This window comes from Polypterus senegalus, chromosome 9, assembly GCF_016835505.1.
Source record: "Polypterus senegalus isolate Bchr_013 chromosome 9, ASM1683550v1, whole genome shotgun sequence".
Classification (NCBI taxonomy): domain Eukaryota; kingdom Metazoa; phylum Chordata; class Cladistia; order Polypteriformes; family Polypteridae; genus Polypterus; species Polypterus senegalus.
Window position 1 is genome coordinate 2,529,455 of NC_053162.1, and position 24,245 is coordinate 2,553,699.

The 24,245-nt window shown below is 39.6% G+C and overlaps 1 protein-coding gene across 6 annotated transcripts in view; it reads right to left on the bottom strand.

The window, feature by feature from the left end:
* The window catches only part of LOC120535069 (bromodomain-containing protein 3-like), a 121,899-nt gene that overhangs the window by 58,334 nt on the left and 39,320 nt on the right, over window positions 1–24,245 (bottom strand). For all 6 annotated transcript variants that reach the window (XM_039762612.1, XM_039762609.1, XM_039762608.1 and 3 more), the window contains exon 2: window positions 5,799–6,169. In XM_039762612.1, coding sequence (XP_039618546.1) covers window positions 5,799–5,999 — 201 coding nt within the window. In that variant the 5' untranslated portion in view covers window positions 6,000–6,169. The remainder of the gene's footprint in view (window positions 1–5,798; window positions 6,170–24,245) is intronic.

Consider the following 24,245-nt stretch of genomic DNA (forward strand, 5'->3'; position numbering starts at 1 on the left):
ACACCCTGTGATATTATAAATCAATTATGACAGTTTCCGAATTCTTGCTTAAAACTATTTGAGCATATTTCTTAAAACTGTGAGTAAAAATGTCAGATTTTGTGCAAGTAGGAATTGATGCAATTAATAGGAAACTAGAGAAGCACACACTTCACACTATGGGCTTCCTTATACTTGTGCAGTGCTTTTCATTACATTTTATGTACATTTTTATAGTACTAGGGTGTTGTACCATGTTAGCCATTATGAATGTAGAGAAAAGCCAAGCAAAATGACACCTTTTATTGGCTAACTAAAAAGATTACAATATGCAAGCTTTCGAGGCAACTCAGGCCCCTTCTTCAGGCAAAATGTACTACAGAAACTGGAGTACCCTATGTTTATATACACACAGTAGGACAAGAAACAACATTGGTACAACTTTAAATGAAAAATTTTAAATGTAAAAAATGTATAGATTCATTCAGGCTAAGATTAATTTAACAAGAGATAGAAGAACAATGTATGGTCAAGATCTACCCTAAACACAGGGTAAGATGCTAGGATTAGCAATTAGTTTGAAGGTGAAATTAGTGTCAGGTGTTGTCAATCAATGGGATGCCAATCAGGTGTTAATGGGATCTATCAAAGTCTGCTCTTCACAACACATGTTTGTGGAAGTGTATCATGGCACAAACAAAGGAGATTTATGAGGACCTCAGAAAAAGAGCTGTTGATGTTCATCTGGCTGGAAAAGGTTACAAAACCATCTCTAAAGAGTTTGGACTCCACCAATCCACAGTCAGACAGATTGTGTACAAATATACATTCAAGACCATTGTTACCCTCCCCAGAAGTGGTCGACCAACAAAGATCACTCCAAGAGCAAGGCGTGTAATAGTTGGCGAGGTCACAAAGGACACCAGGGTAACTTCTAAGCAACTGAAGGCCTCTCTCACATTGGCTAATGTTCGTGTTCATGAGTCCACCATCAGGAGAACACTGAACAACAATGGTGTGCATGGCATGGTTGCAAGGAGAAACCCACTTCTCTCCAAAAAAAACCATTGCTGCTCATCTGCAGTTTGCTAAAGATCACATGGACAAACCAGAAGGCTACTGGAAGAATGTTTTGTGGACGGATGAGACCAAAATAGAACTTTTTGGTTCAAATGAAAAGTGTTATGTTTGGAGAAAGAAAAACACTGCATTCCAGCATAAGAACCTTATCACATCTGTGAAACATGGTGGTGGGGGTATCATGGTTTGGGCCTGTTTTGCTGCATCTGGGCCAGGACAGTTTGCCTACATTGATGGAACAATGAATTCTGAATTACATCAGAGAATTCTAAAGGAAAATGTCAGGACATCTGTCCATAAACTGAGTCTCAAGAGAAGGTGGGTCATGCAGCAAGACAACGACCCTAAACACACAAGTCGTTCTACCAAAGAATGGTTACAGAAGAATAAAGTGAATGTTTTGGAATGGCCAAGTCAAAGTCCTGACCTTAATCCAAACGAAATGTTGTGGAGGGACCTGAAGAGAGCAGTTCATGTGAGGAAACCCACCAACATCCCAGAGTTGAAGCTGTTCTGTACGGAGGAATGGGCTAAAATTAGGGTTAAAATTAGCCGGTGTGCAGGAATGATCAGAAGTTACCGGAAACATTTAGTTGCTGCAAAGGGGGGTCACAACAGATACTGAAATCAAAGGTTCACATACTTTTGCCACTCACAAATATGTAATATTCGATCATTTTCCTCAATAAATAAATTACCAAGTATAATATTTTTGTCTCATCTGTTTAACTCGTTTCTCTTTATCTACTTTTAGGACTTGAGTGAAAATCTGATGATGTTTTAGGTCAAATTTATGCAGAAATATTGAAAATTCTAAAGGGTTCACAAATCTTCAAGCACAACTGTATATGTTGGTTTGGCAACCTGAGCATTAAGAATATACAATACAATACATATTTATTTTTGTGTAGCCCAAAATTACACAAGAAGTGCCACAATGGGCTTTAACAGGCCCTGCCTCTAAGAAGACACGGGGGGAAAAACTCCCCAGGGAAAAAAAAATGGAAGACACCTTGGGAAAGGCAGTTCAAACAGAGACCCCTTTCCAGGTAGGTTGGACATGCAGTGGGTGTCAAAAAGAAAAAAGGGGAATCAATACAATATAAAAATAAAAATATTACAAGTATGGAGCAGAATTTAACAGGAAATGATATCACATAATATGATTTGGATATAAATATAACCTATCTAAGCAATGTTGTAAATATTAGCAGTAAGGCCATTGGTTTTCAGCAGATCTCTCTGACTGAGCTGTATTACAAGCAAGTTAGAAAGAAGGCTGACTTGATTTTTTCCCTAAATTTTAAATGCTGTCATTAGGTTTCAGATTTAGGTTCCCAAAGGTAAACAGTAACAGATATACAAACTCTAAACCCAGAGCTATAGGCATTTTGACTTCTGGTACTTGTAGGGATTCTGTTGGAAGTCTGAATTATTATTATTACTAGCAAAATACCCGCGCTTCGCAGCAGAGAAGTATTGTGTTAAAGAAGTAATGTAAAAGAAAAGGAAATATTTTGAAAATAATGTAACATGATTGTCAATGTAATTGTTTTGTCACTGTTGTGAGTGATGAGTGTTGCTGTCATATATATATATATACATATATACACATACATCCACACATATATATATATATATCTACATATACACACACAGACACACACACACACATACATACATACACACACACACACACACACTCTTTGGGGTGCGAGCAACTGTTGCTAGGGGTGCCAGAATTCATCAAGGAAGAAAAATGAAAAACATTATTTGTACAAAATCTTAATTTATTTATCCATTCCTAAATAATTAAATGGGCAGGCTATTTCATATTAGTGCAATACGCTGTTTGTTAAAACGGATGACTCCCGCTCTTACGTGCAAGTCTGTGTGGATATTATGAACTATCGTATCTGTTCAAGTTCTATTTAAATTTTAAATAGAAGGAATTTTTATTTAGTCAACAGAAATCTTGGTAGGAATGCAAGTTAAATGTAGGCATCACTGCATAAATTTTTCTTCACCATACAAATGTAAAGAGTACAACTCGCCTTACATTCCAACCAAAGATATGTGTCGACTAAATAGAACTTGAAAAGATATATTTTTTTGAATGTGATCGCGCAATTCAGGTCGAGTTGACGCGCACCAACACATCAAGCCCACGTGCTATTGTGGTTTCGCCTGTGTGCCTCAATAAGTTACCCTCCCCTCGCTCTTACTTTTTTTACCGTTAATCTAACGAATACAATGAGTATGGCTTTACCAAAACAATCATTGATGGCGAATAAAGTATCTATTATTCATAAAGCTTCAATTGGTGATCTGTCTTTCTGCATTAACCACATATTTTTTCATACGTCTCAAACCAAGGTGATGCAAGGGTAAAATGCACCCCCTCTCGGGAATCGAACCTCGGCGCTAGAGGCGAAGCCTCTACCATTGCGCCAAGGCATGTGGTTTGTCTATTTGAGAGTATGTAGATCGGTGTGTATATATATATATATATATATATATATATATATATATATATATATATATACACCCGCGCTTCACAGCGGAGAAGTAGTGTGTTAAAGAAATTATGAAAAAGAAAAGGGAACATTTTAAAAATAACGTAACATGATTGTCAATATACATTAATTGTTTTGTTAGTGTTAAGAGTGTGGCTGTCATCAAGGACTTGATTATCATTATTTCTTTCAATCAGGTTCGTATTTGTAGGATGTGTTCAAGTTACATTCCGTGTTTGTCAATCGTTGTAAAGATAACAGGTTTCATTCATCGATTAGTTTCTTACTGCATCAATAAACAGCTCGTCTTCCTCTTAATCTGAGACGTTAAACACTGCATGCACAGGTTTTTATTTACACTGTCTTCCCTTAGCGGGACATTGACTTTTTCCACCGTGTGCTTTGTTTCCGCAGTAGCTGCACTTATGAATATGCTTGTATGTATCACACGCTTCACATTTTTTTGCTGCCTTCTCAATTTTGTAATTCGGTTTTTGTTCAGCTCTCTTTGGAACTGTTGCTTTTTGTCTGTGCACTGCGTCATTTCATGTGTGCCGCTCGGTGTACATGCATGGAAGGTTTCCAGCTGTGCTGGTGCCATCTCGTGCGATGTCCACAGCTGTATTTAATGTTAGTTAAGACCCAGAACTTAAAAGTTTCTCTCTCAGTTTCGCCAAGTTTGTGCCAAACACCACCCTGACCATCTCATCTTCCTCTGCATAAGCACAGTCCTTCACCCGTGAATATTTAGCGGCAGTGTTTTTATTGGATTGCCGCTGACGGACGGCCTTATATGGGCAGGCACTAAATTACGTGGGAGGTGTAACTCCGCCTCCCACGGGCATCGAGCAGAAGTCTATTATAGTATATGGACGAAAAAATAGGTTCCAGTTATGACCATCACGCATAGAATTTCGAAATGAAACCTTCCCAACTTTTGTAAGTAAGCTGTAAGGAATGAGCCTGCCAAATTTCAGCCTTCTACCTACACGGGAAGTTGGAGAATTAGTGATAAGTCAGTGAGTGAGTGAGGGCTTTGCCTTTTATTAGTATAGATATTTTTTATTTGTATAAATCTACAGTATGTGCATACTGTATATCAGGGTCATCAAGCCCGGTCCTGGAGGACTACCGTGGCTGCAGGTTTTCATTCTAACCCTTTTTTTAATGAGTGCCATGTTTGTGCTGCTAATTAACGTCTTGTGAATTTATTTTAATTGATTTGCTTTTTTAAGATTTGTTCCCCTGAATTTCTTCATCGTTCCTCTGAATTGCTTCATTTCTTTCCTTAAATGGCACCCAAACAGAAATGAAATGTGAGGTGAGGGAGCCAACAGAAGATCAACTAAGTGAGGGCCTCAAACTCCAACCAAGTTCACTCCAACCAGCTGCTTAATGAGGTGCCAGTTATTGCCGTTAATTAAACCAGTTCTTTAATACCATGGTTTGTTGCTGCTCTCGTGGTGCATTAGCAGACATTTCTGAAATTGTTGATTTTTCTCTTTCTAAGAGCGCTGTTAAAATGTTATGTGGACCTGAGGAGATCAACATTCCTGACACCTTCATCGTTCTTCATTTTCAGATATTGTATGATGGACACCAGTTGTTTTGGCTCATTTTGTATCTCATTATTGTTTGGCTGCTACTTAAGGAAAAACAATCAATTTAAGGGGTCTGAATCTTCAAGAGCAAGTCAACTAAAACGAGTTCAAAAGAAGTTAATTAGCAGCAAAAACAGGTCACCCATTAAAAGGGTTAGAATGAAAATCTGCAGCCACGGTGGTCCTCCAGGACCGGAGATGGTGACCCCTGCTGTATATGATAACACTAGTTATCTGTGTCTAGTGCCTTATGTTTTGTACTTTCCTGCTGCAAACAAATTTACATCTAGGATAATAAAATCTACCTAACCTAAATCTTAGGACATTATTCATCCTCAAACTGTATCACAGTGAATGGCCCCAATTCAATGTATTTTGCAAATTTCAGTTTTGCATATTGCTTTTCCCCCTTTCATGTCCATCATGAACATGAAGATGAAGATATCAGAATTCCCAGGTATTTCACTTAAGCAATACTTACAATCCAAATTCTATTATAAACCTTAAGATGACAGTTACAGTATTCAAAAATACATTAAATCCCAGTGTGTGGTACTTTAAATATTACTGCCTAAAGCATGTAGAGCTTTTGTCTTACTAAAATATTCTGCTTAATACGTACTGGCAAGCTTAATTTGACTGCGTCAACAGGTTGATAGAATGGCCAAGCAAACTGATGCTTCCACAGGGTCTTCACCACTACATTTTGCATGTACTGCAGCTGATTAGTCTTCCTGCCCTTCTTGTTAGGATTGGTGACCTCAGGTGGAGCAGGATTCACCCCGGACTGGGGAGTCTGAATTGCTGAAGTCACCGCAGACATCTTTTTAGGGGAAAGTTACAGTTGGACTTAAATTAACTTATTTGTATTTTGCAGCTTTGTAGTTGCTTTCTTCTCTCCTTTAAGTCTGTCTGGATTTCAGTACTGTGGTAATCCTCTGCTGTGCTCTTTACAGCCCAAATGGGATTTGCATCCCATCTCCAGGGTTAGACCTGAAAGGAAAACACAAGAAAGAACAAAATGGTCATTTTAGCAGTCAGAACTGAACGTGAAGGTAACAAGTTTCATCCACCCTTTAACTAGAAGGCGGCTTGGCGCCCTGCTTGTTAAACCTTAGGTGCACAGAATCACTTTAACAAGTCATACATACAGTATATGTCATTTTGTTTGTGTATCCTTATCTCAAAACTAAACTTTGATATGGCTTGCATTGCTTTGGACTCACACACACCATGAAGCATCTCAAGTTTGCAGATTTGCACTGTCGGTGGTCAGTCACAAACACGCAATGAATGGTTCAGAACTGATATCCTGAACAGCATGAGCTAATAGGAGGACTCGTTTATACTTCACGCACAGAACGCATCATGGCTGCCACGTGTTCCCAGCATTCATTTCACGCGTCCTCTGAGCACGTCCACAGAAATTAACGCGACGCAAGTTGCAGTACCAGCAAAAAGTTGGGTGGCGCAGTGTGATAAAAGTTGGAATGTGACGTCACAGTCTCTGTTTACTATCTACATGTGACAGAAAGCCGCTTTGAGGATCCTACAGGATCGATGGGCACGCTTCTATGTTTGATGAATGGTTCAATGAGGTGAAGCAAAATGCCAACATGCAGATGCATTCGTAGTGCTTTTATATTCAAGCGTCGCACATTCCTGATTGTAATGACGCGATTCATTTTAAAAGTCTCACAAACCATCTTCTGTGCCATCTTTCTTTTCTGGGGCTTCCTCCTGACCCGACAGCAGCGGCAAACAGCAAAAGATCAGCACACAGAACACATCACATTTCTGATATTCCAACTCTCTGCACATTTAGAATCCTTAGATTTACACTTGATATCACTTTCATGATGAAATGCGTTAAAGTATCTATGTCACATTTTACAGATAAATCGTTAATTTCGTTTAAATACTGTTAATGATTACACACATGGGGGTGACACGGTGGCAGAGTGGCAGCACTGCTGTCTCGCAGGGAGTCACGTCGCTGGTATTCCCAGCCTGGAGTCTGCATGTTTTCCTGAAGGGTTTCCACAGTGGGCTCTGGTTTCATTCCAAAGATATGCAGATTTGGTGGCGCTAAAATGACGCCAGTGTGTATGTGAGTGCTTGTATTCACCTTGTGATGAGCTGATGCCCCGTCTAGGGACTGTTTCTGTCTCGTGCCCAATGCTAGCTGGAATAGGCACATCCCTGGATGGATGGATTTAATCATTAAACATCATTTTCAGAGATATTGCGGTAAGGTGTCATCAGAATTTAATGGGTGATCCAGGCAATTCATTACACAGAGAAGCCAAACCTGTTCTCACCGTGATATCATCTCGCACTGCCACCTTGTGGATTCTTCTAGATTTACGTAAAGTATGCACACAAGTATAGACAGTAAAACCCTTGCGTAGCAGGAGCACCCGCTGGAGCATGTGTCGCGTCACGTGAAGTATAACTCTGGCCTAAGTCTCTCTAAGCCCCCCACCATTGAATCACTGGACCCAATTTAACACTGCTGATTTTACTTTGTACACGCCAGGCCACTGCACACTCTATAGCTGTGGTTCCCAAACTCGGTCCTGGGGACCCACTGTGGCTGCAGGTTTTTGTTCCAACCAACCTCCTTTTTCATTGGACTCTTAGCCTAATTAAGCGAGTCATTATTTCCCAGTTTCTGTGTTTTGGAGTCAATGTAGAAATTACAAACTATGGTTGTTTTTTTGTTTTTAAATGTAATAAGCAGTTATATGGGGAATATGTAGTTTTTTTTTTTTAAGTCATTAACAGTATTTTCAACCTCATTTTCATTTGTAGGTGTTCTGGTTATTTAATTGATTCTTTACTAATTAGCAGGTCTGACACTGACATCACTGCTGCTTTCATCATCCTGGGTGTGATGTGCTGGTTGTTAACTGTCACTATTAGGGTTAAAGGAAGGGAAGTGCAAACTACACAGGAAAAGGGGAAACAAGAGGGAAAACAACAAAAGAGAGTTCAATCAATCAATCAACATTTATTTATATAGCACATATTTATACAAAAAAAATGTAGCTCAAAGTGCTTTACAAAATGAATAGAAAAACAGAAGACACAATAAAAAATAAAAATAAGTCAACATTAATTAACATAGAATAAGAGTAAGGTCCAATGGCCAGGGTGGACAGAAAAAACAAAAAAAAAACTAAAAAACTCCAAAGGCTGGAGAAAAAAAATAATAATAAAAAAAAAATAAAATAAAATCTGTAGGGGTTAAGCTTTTATAGCTTTAGAAGACAATAGAGATACTTCTAAATGTCTTATAAATGTAAAAACCATACTGCTGTGTTTTTTCCAAATGCAGAATAAGAGAAGAGTAAAAAAAGAGCTGCTAACTAAATAAGATCAGTTGTTATCGATTATTATCACCGATTGTGAATCTGGTTGGAATGAAAACCTGCAGCCACCGTGGGTTCCCAGGACCGAGTTTGGAAACCACTGCTCTACAGCATCTGGAGAAGACAACGTTCATATATTCATCTCCATCAACTTTTATTTTGGGTCTCCCGAAACAACAGCTAAGTATAACATATTATTTGTGCCAGGACAGATTTGTGCTGAAGCTCCAGGGCCAGACTGATAGTGGAATGACCTATCCACAGTGTTATTTCCACCACTGAACGATAATGCAAAGCAGACCCGCAGAGTGTGGAAAGGCAGGGAGGTGCAGGTACAAGTGTCGAAACAGGGAAATGCCCACCTGTGCGGTGAGACAGGCTTGAGTCCCAAGGGGACTTATCTGTTATTTGCTCCCTGAAAGTTGGTTTTGATACCAAAGTCAAAACTTTAGTGCCAATCCAACACTACTATGTAGCAAATGTTACTACAGCTGATTAATTAATGAAACATCCTAAGGTGAACATTTAATATTTACAGGCCTAAAGACAGTAGCCATGTGATTAGAAAGATAAACTAAATGGAGATGATGCTCATCTAGTAGGCTACTGGCAAATAAATACACAACAACAGTGAAATTACATGCACTGTCTGAATGAAACTGAAGCACGTCACCAGAGCAGCTTGCCCTCTTCTGTACAGTCGCCTGCAGTAAACATGTCCTTTCTGTAGCATGTGATGCAGGGGTGGGTAAAGTCAGTCCTAAAGGGCTGCAGTGGCTGCAGGTTTTTGTTCCAACTCAGTTGCTTAATTAGGAAACAATCCTTGCTAATCATTTAATTTCATGGCTTGTTAGTGCTTTAACTCTGCCATGGCAGGTCATTCTTATTCCCTAGATTTTTTTTCTTCCTTTCTAAGGATATCATCCAAATGATTTGAAATCTAAAACGGAAGAGTAATTCTCAGTCCTTCACTTTTCTTCCAAGTATTTAATTAAACCAACAAGTGTACGATAAATACACACAGGTATAAATGGAAATAAACTAAATGGAGAAATGCTGGTTTCTTTTGTCATTTGCATCTTATTGCTAATAAGGAACAATTAAAAAAACAGTCGTTTAAGACTACAGTGATCCCTCCTTGATCGCGGGGGTTGCATTCCATAACCCCCCGCGATAGATGAAAATCCGCGAAGTAGAAACCATATGTCTGTATGGTTATTTTTATATATTTTAAGCCCTTATAAACTCTACCACACTGTTAACATTATTAGAGCTGTCTAGACATGAAATAACACCCTTTAGTCAAAAGTTTAAACTGTGCTCCATGACAAGACAGAGATGACAGTTCTTTCTCACAATTAAAAGAATGCAAACATATCTTCCTCTTCAAAGAAATGCGTGTCAGGAGCAGAGAATGTCAGAGAGAGAGAGAGGGAAAAGCAAACAATCAAAAAATCAATATGTGCTTTTGGGCTTTTAAGTATGCCGAAGCACCGCGATAAAGCGAAATTTTTTAGAGGAGTGTCCGTATCCTCTGTGCAAACAGCCCCTCTGCTCACACCCCCTCCGTCAGGCAGAGAGAGTGAGAGAGACAGAGAAAAGCAAACAATCAAGCACCGAGCGGGAAGCATATCGTATATCATTGAGGACTTTGTTAATACGTAATACATGCCCTGATTGGGTAGCTTCTAAGCCATCCGCCAATAGCGTCCCTTGTATGAAATCAACTGGGCAAACAAACTGAGGAAGCATGTACCATAAATTAAAAGACCCATTGTCCGCAGAAATCCGCGAACCAGCGAAAAATCTGTGATATATATTTAGATATGCTTACATTTAAAATCCGCGATTGAGTGAAGCCACGAAAGTCAAAGCGCGATATAGTGAGGGATCACTGTACAGCGTTACTAGAGCAAGAAGTGCTTCTTTATTAAGCAACTGGGCTGGAGAAACAACCTGTAGCCACTGCAGCCCTTCAGGGACAACTTTGCCCACCCCGATGTAAAATATCCCATCATTTTCATGTACCCTCCCCGTTATCAGATAATAGGCATTCTGCTCACTGAGCTCTACCTGGCGGAGTGGTGGCTCTGAGGCTAAGGAACTGCGCTGGTATCCCGAAGGTTGCCGGTCCAAATCCCCATCACTGTCAAAAGAGATCCTACTCTGCTGGGCCCTTGAGCAAGGCCCTTAACCTTCAATTGCTCCAGGGGCGTTGTACAATGGCTGACCCTGCGCTCTGATCCCTAGGGGTATGTAAAAACTAACAAATTCCTAATACAAGAAACTGTAAAAAGTGAAATAAACAAAACAAAACAAACCCACAAAGCTGTTATAAATGTGCCTGTGCACAAGTGCAGCACTTGTCAACCCTTTGTGATGAATTTTCCGGGGGGAAAAAATGTTTCTGCCCAATGAAAGAAGTTCACAGCACACTGGTGGTTTGTTTACAGCTGTTACTTCAGGGTTGCTTGAAAGTTTGCTGCGTGGAATGCAAATAAACTAATGTGAGACTGAAACAAAATAACTCATCATCTCCTGATCAGCACAAAGCAAGCACTCTAGGAACAGGAAAACATCTTTATTCACCTTGGCTCTGTTAGTACAAATTGAAAAAACACCTCTTCCTCCTCGCTTGCTGTCAGTCCTTTCATGCTCCTGGCCTGACACACTTGTATTCAGCTGAAATGACCCAGGGGCCAAGGTCACTTCCAAGTATTCAACCAAAACAACATTATGGTCTGACCAAGAGTCACTATTGTGGGGGTCAAACTGGCCATAAAGCAGCAGCCTCTTTCAAATCAGAAACTTTCCACGTGATCAAAATATCACACTAAACAGCCACAACACAAACTATGAGGTGCTGCATAACATCTTATAACATTTTCTAATGGTCCTGCAACACGCAGTAATCAGCGTATGCTCCTAACCTCCTCCTCCTGCCACTTCTACTCACCAATTACTATAGATCCACTGACACAGGCTCACTTTGTGTGCCCATAAATACCTAATATGACCACAATCAACGATCAGGTGTGACCCATGAGAGGCACAAGTTCAGCCAGTTGTTTTTCTCAGGACATTTCTAATATATGTCTTCTTATTAACTCTTTAATGCACACTTTATTTGTCCTTAGGGAGAAATGTGGCATTTTATGGAAGATGATGATCTGCTGTGGCAACCACTAACAGGAGCAGCCGAAAGAAGAAGAAGAAGAACAAGAAGAAGAAGAAATATGGCATTTTACAGAGTATCAGTAAATAAATTATTACTGTATATTATGGCAAACAACAACCTCCTCTCTCAAATACACACCAGAATAATTAAAAAGGATGAAAACCTAAAAGAAAGAAAATCTTCTGACTTGGAAGTCCCATTGAGGTGCTATACAGGCGTATTACTGTTGGTGTGAAGGAGCCCAAGTCGCCTTTCTTGACGTACTTTGGCTGAATAGTTTGTTGAATGGAGTCCTCAGTGTCAGCGTGTGTCACAGAGTGGATGTGTTTGTGTGCATCTCTGCTGGACATTCAGCATTAGCCCACGTAAATGTATGTTGTTGTTTTCAGTGCCGGGTTATCCAATCTTGGTCAAAGCTTCTACCCATTTTATATTAAAATATAACTGAAATTAAACTTTTTCTATACATTACTTTAAATTGTATCTACAATCGTGGCCAAAATTTTTGAGAATGACACAAGCATTGGTTTTCACAAAGTTTAAAGATCTTTTTGTCAGATATTTTTATGACATACTGAAGTAGAATTACAAGCAGTTCAGAAGTTCCAAAGGGTTTTATTGACAATGACAGGACGTTTTTGCAAAGAGTCAAGTCAAGCAGCGTTGGCCCTTCTTTCTTTTTCAAGACCTCTGCAATTCACCCTAGCAGGCTGTCTGTCTGTCAATCAACTTCTGGGCCCAATCCTGACTGATGGCAGCCCATTCTTGCATAATAAATGCTTGGAGTTTGTCAGAATTGGTGGGTTTTTTTTTTTTGGTTTGTCCACCTGCCTGTTGAGGATTGACCACAAGTTCTCAACGGGATGAAGGTCTGAGGAATTTCCTGGCCATGGACCCCAAAATTTCAATGTCTGATGGTTGGCAGAAGTTGCTCTCGGAGGATGTTTTGGTCCCATTCTTTATTCAGTGCTGTGTTCTTGGGCCAAATTGTGAGTGAGCCCATTACCTTGGCTGAAATGAATGGTCTCATGATGCTTTACTGTTGGCATGACACAGGACTGATGGTAGTGTCCCTCACCTTTTCTTTTTACCAATTATGGTTTGGGAAATGGGGAATTCATCAGAGAGAATGACTTGACCCCAGCATCCTCGGCAGTCTAAACCCAGAATATCAGTCTGTCCCTGATGTTGGTCACCAAACTGCTCTTGGATGGTTAGGAGAAGTTGCTCTTACAGGATAAACTCCCTTCCTCAAATTACTGGTCCTCTTGTGTCTCATTCTCTCAATTCTATCTGGGCAGAGGCCGTTTTGTTTCAGAACCATTGCTGCAAAGATGTTTTTAGTTTCCCACTGGAAATCTGACATTTCTATCTCCTTTGCTTCTTGGCAAGGCTCATCCCTCACTCTTACTCTCCAAGAACTCACAGTGGCGGTGATCAATAGCTCATCCACTTCATAGGTTACAAAATGGTGATCCCTACTAGAAATTCTGCAGAGCTGGACAGCCGGTTGATGTCGTCACGCTGCTCTTCCCACTTCTTAAATCCTTGGCTCGCTGGGTGGGGTCTGACATTTGGGTTGGGTTTCCCTCCCAGGTTTTGCTCAGTCTGTTTTCTTTTATCCTTCTTAACAGGTGTCACGCTTGTGTACACAGGGGACAGCTTAACGGCTCTGGTGATAATTCCCTGCTGCTCCACAGGTTGCCACTGAATACTAACACCTTTTCTCTTCCTCCCTTTACAGACGGCTTTAACATCAATGATGTCACTTCCGGTGTCCGTTCACCTGACCTCGCCTCTACCTGAAGGAAGTCCTTAAAGACAGAAGACTTGCCATCTTAGGCTGTCAAGATTTAGACATTTTTTTTCTCAATGCCATTTGTAAACCGCATTTATTTTTAGCATAGTTATGTGGGGTTTGATAATGGCCAAATCTTTGTGTGTCTGTTAATTTTCTTAACCAGGAGAAATTGTGAGTGTGTTTATAATTTTATTGTTATTACTGCCTTTACAATATTTTTTTTAAATGCTTTTATTTTATGAGAGACTTGCTGGTGCCTGCCAGGGACTGCTATTTTATGCTTCTGTTTAGGAGATTTTATACCCTGAAGTATCTATTGGGTTCATTTGATTTTTAAAATATAGTTTTGATTTGTGATCTGGGCAGTTATATTGTTGATTCCCATTGCTAGGACTGTCCTGGGGTCATGACATGACAGGATAAAAGGTGTTCCAGGGGTCTGCTTTCCCATCTGACTTTATCCAACTCCAGTCCCGGAGAGGTACTGTGGCTGCAGGTTTTCATTCTAACTCTTTTCTTATTTAGCGACCAGTTTTTGCTGCTAATTAACTATTCCCCTTTATTTTAATCGACTTTTCTTCAGACTCTGACCTCTGAATTCATTCTTTCTTCCTTAAATGGCACCTAAACATAAATTTGATGTGAAGTGAGCCAACAAGCTGGGGCCTCAAACTCTAACCAACTGCAGTACAAATTTTGCTGCTAATGAACTCTTTACCTTCATTTTAATTGATGCACATCTTAAGACTCTGGCCCCTTAATTATTTCTTTTTTTCCATAATTAGCAACCAAATAATATTAAGACACAAAATGAGCCAAAACAAAAACAACTTGCGTCCATCACACAATAGCTGAAAACAAAGAAAGGTGAAGGAAGGCCTCAGTAATGTTGGTCTGCTCAGGTCCACAAAACATTTTGTCAGCGCTCTTAAAAAAGGAAATGTCATCCAAGGCAGAATGAGCACCATGGAATTAAATAACGGGTTTAATTAGCAACAAGAAACTGAGCAATATTTTTTCCAGCATTGAGGAGGGTGCAAGATGAGGAAAATCGGGCAGGTTCTGTTTGCTGGAAAGTTAAATTTGGAATGTAATTGTTCATAGGATGCAAAGATGTTGTCTATGTACAGATCTCCAAGCAATTTCTGCATTTCTGCAATATATAAAATTATTGTACAGTCCCTCCTCACTTTCACAGATCCAAGAGGACACTGGGAAGAGGATCTCTCACTCAACATATCAAAAAAGGAGTGGAAGGTAGCAATGCAGAGAATTCACTCAAGCTCCCTATGCACAAAGCATACAATTATTCAACTCCAAATTATATATCGAGCACATCTGTCTCACTTCCAGGGCGAGATCCAACCTGCGAACACTGCAATCGAGCTCCAGCCTCACTGGGTCACTTGTTTTGGGCCGCATGCACCAAATTAACATCATTCTGGACCAAAATGTTTAAGTGCCTTTCAGACAGCCTTGGTGTCACAATCCCTCCTAACCCTAACAGCTGTGTGTGGTGGGCTACAAGATGGGCTTCAAGTGGAGAAGGAGAAACAAACTGTGATTGCCTTCACTACACTACTGGCACGCAGACAAATTTTTCTAAATTGGAAGAATCCTAACTCTCCTCTTTTAAGTCAGTGGGTAACTGATGTTTAATATTATTTGAAATTGGAAAAAAAATCAAATTCTCACTTAGAGGATCTGTGAGAACTTTTTCAAAACCTGGCAGGATCTGATATAATAATATTTTAGAATAAGCTCTTAAAGCACTGAAGAAGTAACTCTCTTCACATTTCTTTTTCTTCTCCATTTATCTTTATCCGCCTATTAAACTCATTAATTTATGTATTTTTTACAAGCTTTAGGTTTTACTCTGTTGGCCATGCTCTCTTTCTCAGGGGTGGGGGTTGATTTGTTTTCAATCCTACTTTTTGTAAAAATTGATCTATTTGTATGGAATGATTACAATAAAATCAATTTAAAAAAAAACAATTAGCAACAGGAATTGGCTACAAATTAAGAAACTGAATGAAGTGAAGTTGGTTGGAGTCTGAGGCCCCAACTTGGTCATTTGTTGGCTCAGTTCACATCAAATTTGTGTTTAGGTGCGGTTTGAGGAAAAAAGAATCAATTCAGTGGTCAGTCTCAAGAAATGTCAATTAAAATAAAGGGGAATAGTGAATGAGCAGCAAAAACTGGTCACTAATTAAGAAAGAGTTTGAATGAAAACTTGCAGCCACAGTAGCTCTCCAGGACTGGAGTTGGAGACCCCTGATGCAAGGTGATTTACAACATCTGAGATATATTTGGTGACATTTCTATTGTTTTTCCATTTTGGAGGAAAGGCAGGTGAGTGGACTTATTTGGAACCCACAACGTTGGGTTTGAAGTCCAAAGCCTGTCTGCCCACATGGATTTCATGCGTTTCTCTGATTTTTGAACCCTCTGAACTTCTTCAGCTTTGTCTCGTGATTCTTGGCTTTGGTTACTGTTAGTTGTTCTCCTGGTTCTGACCCTCGCTACGTTTTATTGACTGTGTCCTTGTCTTGCATTCGCTCTTTGAAGTCTTATTCCTGTCATTATTTCTATTTCTCATTAATGTTACTTAAACTTTGATAAATAGTTAACAAAAAAAAAAAAAAAAGAAGAAGAAACTGAACCACCTTTAAGTTGTGGCAAATGGTATTGACTTTCTTTATATTTATAAATCCCCTGTGAACTCCACTGGCGAGCATTTGAAAAGTTTAAGCCTTTATTAAATCTAATGCACATGGCATTCAGGCGGACAATGCAGTACTTTAAAATGTAAAAAATAATTCTCATCTTTGTTTTGTGAGGAAATTCTGGCTGCCTTATCACTTGTCTGGTTATTTAATAGAGATACGGGACATTACCGGGGTATGACGTCATCTTTTAGTGTGTTCATCTGAAAGGAAGTGCCACTTTATTACTTAATAATGTGCAAAGCTTCATCTGTTATGGAATAATGAAGTGCACCACCATGAGCTTCCAATAGTTGGGATGGCACAAGTTGATGAGTAACTGCTAGGCACTTACTTTTTAAGAGACAGAACTGTTGATTAAATCTTTATGCTCATCAGAGGCACTCTGTGTGGTTTGCAGTCAGTCTGGCTTACATGAACTTTGTGGTTTTTCGTCTCATGATGTATTATGCCACAGGTTTAGTAATATGGATTAATTTCGTCATGGTCAGTAATCTTAATATTATTTCACACAAATATCCTTCATGTACAGGATTTCACATTTAAAGCAGCAGATCTGATTTTTCTCCAGTAACTGTTGCTCTCAAATAGTAAAGTAGGCAGTCTGTTAATCTTGTGATAGTATAAGAAATTATGATACATTATGACTGTCCTTAAAGGTGCATTTTATGCTCTGAAGATTATTATTATTATGAGATCATTGACGCCTTGATCCAAGGAGACGTGCAACATTTCAGTTACCAGTAGGAACACTGACAGGTGAAGTGACTTACTCAGGGTCGCAGTGGCGGCAGCGGGTCTTGAACCCACAAACTCAGGGTTTGAAGTCCAAAGCCTTGACACATTGTAGTAACGCTACGTAAATTAAGAACAAGGGGTTGGAGTTTGTGTCCAAATTTACCCGTCTATGGATTACCATTTTATCCTGGATTATTGGAACCGTATGGAGGAACAGAGCATAAACTGGTAATCCAAATGTGTAAAACGGCGTTTTATCACACAGGCAAACGATCGAGATCCTCTGATGTCTTGCTGGTTCTTTCTTTTTTTAAAACTCCCGCTGGCCGATCATCTTCCCAGCAGCCCCTGCACTCTCTGCAAACATCAAATCAAGGCCACAGAAGAGACAGCCAGGGGTTGTAATTCTTAATTTATGTAGTGCTGCTACAATATTATGCCACACTGTATGGTGTACTCGTCAATAAACACTGGACTGCAACAAACTGAGCAAGATCTAGTCAAGTTTACCCTCAGCTAGCGTGCACAAAGAATTTTCTGTCCAACGCACCAACTACTAAGTAACTCAAATAAAAGAAAAGAAAATAGAGAAAAAACATTCTTGAGTTTTACTCAATAACAAAACACATTTAATTTATCTTAATAAAAGGATAAGTACCTTTGTGTTTGTCGGTTGCCATGTCCCTGTCACTGCAAAAGATGGTGCATCATAAACATATTTAGTAAATGCAATTTTCATTCCAACAGATGGTGCGACACAAATGTTAACACTCCTTTAATGAATCCCATTCCAGATGGTATAAAACGGATTGCAGGGAGCACTGCAAACGTTACCACTGAGGTCTACGTTGATTACTTTGATTTCAACATGTCTTAGTCAGGTACCACAGCCAGTCAGGATATTAACATAACCAATTTTACACTGGCGTCAAGAACAAATTTCCCCTATTTTTACTGTGGCAGTCGATGTGCTAATCAGCCTCGTTGCTCTTCTCTGGTGCTACTTTGTCTTTTTAATAATATGGAGCCCAAAACTGTACACAATACTGCCGTTAAGGCCTCACCAGTGCATTATAAAGCAAAATCGTAACCTTCCTTGACTTGTACTCAACATATCGTGATATACAGCGGGTACAGAAAAGAACCCCCTTCGAAATATTCCCATTTTTTTTGCTTTACAGCCTTAAATAAAAACACACAAACCAATATTTTTTTCCAGCTTTACATATTCAATGAAATCTCTAACATCCAAATGAAAGATATCACAGCTACAGTTCAGTAGAATTTTAAAAAATAAAAAACAAGAAATCCTGAGATGATTAAAGGACCCCCCCCCATCCTAAACTCAAACAGGTGTCAGTGCCCACCATTCCCATTGTGGTTACTGGTTTCCTCCCACCTGTGCTCAGCTGTAATGAGTGTGATTAGTGAAGCTGTTCCTGGTCCATTCGTTCCCCTGCTTGGTAGATCAACTGACAGCAAACAACTGACTGTGGGTGGCAGGTCACTTTCAGAAGATCTCAGGGACAAACATAAGGCAGGAGATGGAGACCAAAAAATCTCAAAGGCTTTATCAATCCCAAGGAGCTCAGTAAAGTCCATCATAAAGAAGTGTTTGGTACTACTAGGACCCTCCAACCTGGATGGAAGAGCAAGGAGGAAACTGGGAAGAGAGACTACCAAGAGGGCAATGGCCACTGTGAAGGAGTTACAGGATTTGATGGCACAGAGTGGCCATTAATGGTGTGCATGTGACAACAATTTGACAAGTGCTCCACAATCGTGGCTTGTTCAGGAGGGTTGCACTTCTCAAGAAAGGCCACATTAAGGCTCGTTTGAGCTTTCCCAGAATGCACCTTGAAGATTCTGATGCCAAGTGGAAAAAGGACTTATGGTCAGAGGAGACCAAAATCAAACTATTTGGCCTCGATACCAAACGGTCCACCAATGCAGCTCACCATCCACAACACACCATACTGACAGTAAAGCATGGAGGGGGCAGCCTCCTGTTGTGGGGGGCCTGGGGCTCTCGTTAGGGTAGAAGGACAAATGGAGGGGGCAAAATCCCATCAAATTCATGAGGAAAACCTGCTACCCTTTGCCAGAAAGTTGAAGAGGGGCAGAATGTGTACCTTTCAACACGACGACGAGCCGAAACACACAGCAAAATTGACCACACGGTGCCTGAAGGAGGAAAAAAGTGAACGAAAATGAGCAAACTTGAACAGTTAAACTGTAAAGAAGAGTGGGGGGGTAAATATTACTCAATCTAGGTGTGCAAAGCTGATAGAGAAGAATCAACGGACTCAAGGCTGTCATTAAAGCAAAAGGTGGGTCACCAAAATTTACAAACCTTTATTAATCTCTGTATGTCTTGTTTTTGATGTTTTATAATTCTTCTGAACTGTTGCTGTGATGCCTTTCACTTGGATGTTATAGGTTACATTGAGTAAGTAAAGCTGGGAAGAAATATTAGTTTGTGTGTCTTCATTTAAGGCTGAAAGGCAAAAAAAAATGGGAATATTTCGAAGGGGGGGGGGGACACTTTTCTAAACCCACTGTATAAGCTAACATCCTATTATCCTCCTTAGCAGCTTTTGTCCACTACTTGTATGCAAATGATAACAAGTCCACTATGACTCCCAGGTCCTACTTTCAAGTTTCAGACCACGCATTGCATACTCAGATCTAATATTTTTACCTTCTTCATGTAATAAAAAATGTATTTACATTAATAACACATGAAAGTAAGAATTACTGTAGTGGCCCTATGAACCTACTGTATCTAATCTGTCTGCTTTCTATCCAGATCCTTCTGTAATGTCTCATCTGCTTCTCCATTACCTGTCATTCCACCTAGTTTGATATCGTCTGCACACTTAACCAGCTTGTTATTTACAGTCGTGTTAATCTCATCTATATACAGTGGAACCTTAAATTAGGGTAACTGGCAGAAGAACATGCAAAAAAGAAGGAAATAATTCAACTTGGTGCTGTGCAAGTGACAAGCTTTTATTCTTAAATGTGCATGTTGGGCCTTTTACTTTGTTGGTCTGCCTCAGTCATTGCAGCATGACAGTCTAATGTACTCTGATGTTTTCAGGTGTCAGTGCAAGAAAGCAAGAAACGACCACCAGGTGACCTGGTCCCTTCACATCCATGCAAGTGTGAGAAGAATCGCACATACTGTTGCTATGACTCACTCACAGTGGCACGAGAGCGAAGACGACATGTTGTCTGCTGCACTCTCATTTGTTGACACTCACTGATGTGCAAGAATGGTGCATGAGACAGAGAGAAAATGAAAGATGTGCTATTGTATGATCACCAGGGTTGTACGGTATACTCGTACTGCAAGAGTACCAAAAAGCCCAAATTGTAAAACCATACGGTACCAGCATTTGATAATATTCAGTACTTGAAGTCAACTTCAGCTATTGGTACAAACCCAAGACACTTGCTATTGCAGTAGTGGAAAAAGAAACACCAAAGAACTTCATCAGGATAATGACCTAATTACTGCTTTCAATGAGATGGGGACTTCATTGGGTTGGGGTTTGCAGTTAACAGCTCTAATACTAATGCTCACGCAGTCTCAATTCAATACAATACAATACAATTTATTTTTGTATAGCCCAAAATCACACAAGAAGTGCCGCAATGGGCTTTAACAGGCCTTGCCTCTTGACAGCCGCCCAACCCTTGACTCTCTAAGAAGACAAGAAAAAACTCCCAAAGAAAAAAAACCCTTGAAGGGAAAAAATGGAAGAATCCTTGGGAAAGGCAGTTCAAAGAGAGACCCCTTTCCAGGTAGGTTGGGCGTGTAGTGGGTGTCAAAAGGAAGGGGGTCAATACAATACAATACACAGAACAAATCCTCAATACAGTATAAAAAAAAATTTTTTTTAGAAAAACAGGAGGAGAGGAAGAGAATGCAGCACTCCTCTGCATACTTTTGCGCTGTCTCGCTCAATCTGGCGTGCCATGGTGTGTGAACAAGACAGTTGTGCACCTGCTGTACTCTGTAACTCATTCTTGCTCTCTCTAACCCCAACTGCTCCGTCTTACTCTCCGCTTGTACCTTCTCACGTCTAGACGTAAACTGGCCAGCTGTCGTTTTTGTTAAACACTGATCTGTTCTAAATCTAGCTGGATTTAAACTGAAGTACCATACACAATGCTTAGGAATGTAACCCATGCGCCAGACATGAGTCTACTGTATATTAAGAAAAGCAGTGACCCAGCACGAAGCCCAAAGGAAACCATTTTTAAAATCACCTTATTTTAAAAGAGTTCTTCTCACCATAACCCTTTCATTCCAATATTTACATCAAGCTTGCACCCATCTATACATTAACAGTTTCAGTCGGGTTTCAAAACAAATCACAGTACAGAAACTGCGCTCATTAAAGTAGTAAATGATTTGCGAGTGAATGCAGACAGAGGCCATTTATCTGTTCTCATCCTCTTAGATCTGAGTGTTGCATTTGATACCATTGATCACAATATTCTTAGAAATCACCTTAGTCAGTGGATGGGCATCTTTGGCAGGGTCTTAAATTGGTTTGAGTCCTACCTGGCAGGTAGAAAATTCTTTGTAAGTTGTGGTAATTATACTTCAAAGACACATGATATTCTATATGGTGGTCCAAAAGGCTCTATCCTGGGTCCGCTGCTCTTTTCGATTTACATGCTTCCGTTAGGTCAGATTATCTCTGGGCATAATGTGAGCTACCACAGCTATGCTAATGATACACAACTGCATTTATCAATAGCATCTGATGACCCCGACTCTCGATTCACTGATACAATGTCTTACTTGTGTTTCTGAATGGATGAGTAGTAATTTTATCAAACTAAATACAGAGAAAACAAATTTTAGTGATTGTCAATAATGAATATAATGAGGTCATTAGAAATAAGCTTGATGAATTAGGATTAAAAGTCAAGACGGAAGTAAAGAATTTAGGGGTAACTATTGACTCTGACCTGAATTTTAAATCGCATATTAATCAGATATTAATCACTAGGACAGCATTTTTCACTTAAGAAACATAGCAAAAGTTAGACCTCTTATATCACTGAAAGATGCTGAGAAATTAGTTCACGCTTTTGTTTACAGTCGACTAGATTACTGTGACGCACTCCTCTCAAAACCACCCAAAAAAGACATCAAACGATTGCAATGAGTGTAGAATGGAGCTGCCAGAATCTTAACTATGAAAAGAAAATCTGAACACATCGCGCCAGTCTTAGCATCATTACACTGGTTACCTGTGTCATTCAGAATTGACTTTAAATTACTGCTTATGATTTACAAAGCCTTAAATAATCTGCTCCATCTTATATTTCAGAATGTCTTTCACCTTACACTCCAAATCGTAACCTTAGACCTTCAAATGAGTGTCTGCTTAGAATTCCAAGAGCTAAACCTAAAAGAGGTGGTGAGGAGGGCGGCCTTCTGCTGTTATGCAGCTCAAATCTCGAAAGGCTGACTGATACAAATTTACCAGGCTAATACAGTGGAGCACTTTAAAAAACTGCTGAAAACATATTACTTTAACATGGCTTTCTCATAGCTTCATCTTAGTTTAATCCTGATGCTCTGTATATTCAATTAATTATCATTGTCATTCATGGTGGCTCCAAAATCCGTACTAACCCCTACATTCTCTTCTGTTCTTTTTCTGGTTTTCTGTGGTGTTGATCTGCGCCACCACCACCACCTGATCCAAGCACCATTGATGGATTAAAGGCCAGAAGTCCACATGACCATCATCATCAAGTTCTCCCATCTGAACCCTTAATACAATGAGGACTTACTGTGAGGTCATTGATGTGAGGTAGAATGCCTAGAGGGAGCTGGGTGGTCTCGTGGACTCGGACCCCTTGGCGATTTTATTTTTTTCTCCAGCTGTCTGGAGTTTTTTTTGTTTTTTCTGTACTCCCTGGCCACCAGACCTTAATTTTATTCTTTGTTAATTAGTGTTTCCTAATTTTAATTCTTATTTAGTCTTTTTTCTCTTTCTTCATCATGTAAAGCAATTTGAGCTCCATCATTTGTATAAAAATGTGCTAAGAAATAAATGTTGTTGTTGTAACTCCCAATTCTCTTATTTTGAGCATTAGCTCCTCAAATGGAACCTTCAAAAACGTTTTCTCAAAGTCGAGCTAAATCGTATGATCTGCACCTCTCTGATGGTCAGCTTTTGCTGCTTCCACACAGAATTCCGGCAAATTAGTGAAATGCAATCAATCTCCCAGTCCAAACTCATACTAACTGCTCAGTAACACTCCTCTGTGCTGCTCGATCTTTGCCTTAATAATTTCTGACACTTTTACCTATGATGCATGGTAGGTTTACTGGCCAGTAATTACTTTGGTCAGTCTAATCTCCCTTTTCATATAATTGGATAATATTTGCTACGTTCCAGTCATTAGGAATTTCTCAGGGTGCAGTGAATTTTGAAAATATGTGGCAGGGGTTCATATCTATGCTCCTAAACTTGTTAAATAAATGTTATCTGGTCCTAGCAACTTGTTTACTGAATATAGATGGAGAGACTGAAGGATATTATTTTATTTATCCAAACCATGGAATTTAGCTTTAACAGAAGCTCAAGACATTTTATCACAAAAAATCACCACCACCACCTTCTAAGAAACACAGAGGAATTGTGAAAAAGAATGAAAAAAAAAAATGAGCAGCACTTCTCTCTGTATAATTTCCAAATCACTTCCTGATACTGCTGGAGGTTACCGACTTCTTCAGAGCTGTTCCTGTCTTAATTCTTGTATGTTTCATTTCACCCTTACCGTTTATAATGCACTTCAGTATATATCGTAAAATACTGAAAGAATCTCATTAGGTCATCTTTTGACAGGGGTCCAGCTGCAGACCTCCGCAGGACAGCCAATTGAATTGCAGGTTTTTGTCACTTGGTTTGCTCGACCCGAGTCAGATAACCCCCCCCAAGCCATAATCCTAACCACAGTGAAACATATAATACATATAAAGAGACAGCCTTCTCAGAGGAGTGAAGCTCAGGAGGTCCGTAGCGAGAGTCTACTGCATTTTTATCCTTTCGGCAAAATTTCTCTCCAATTTCAACAATTCTTTCTGTTAGCTAAAAAGTTTTAGATTTTTAATAAAGTTAGCACAGTCAATTCCATGCATGTCATACTTTAAACAGATTACATTAATGAACTACATGTGACACCAAATTTTACATGAAATTATGCTAAAATAATA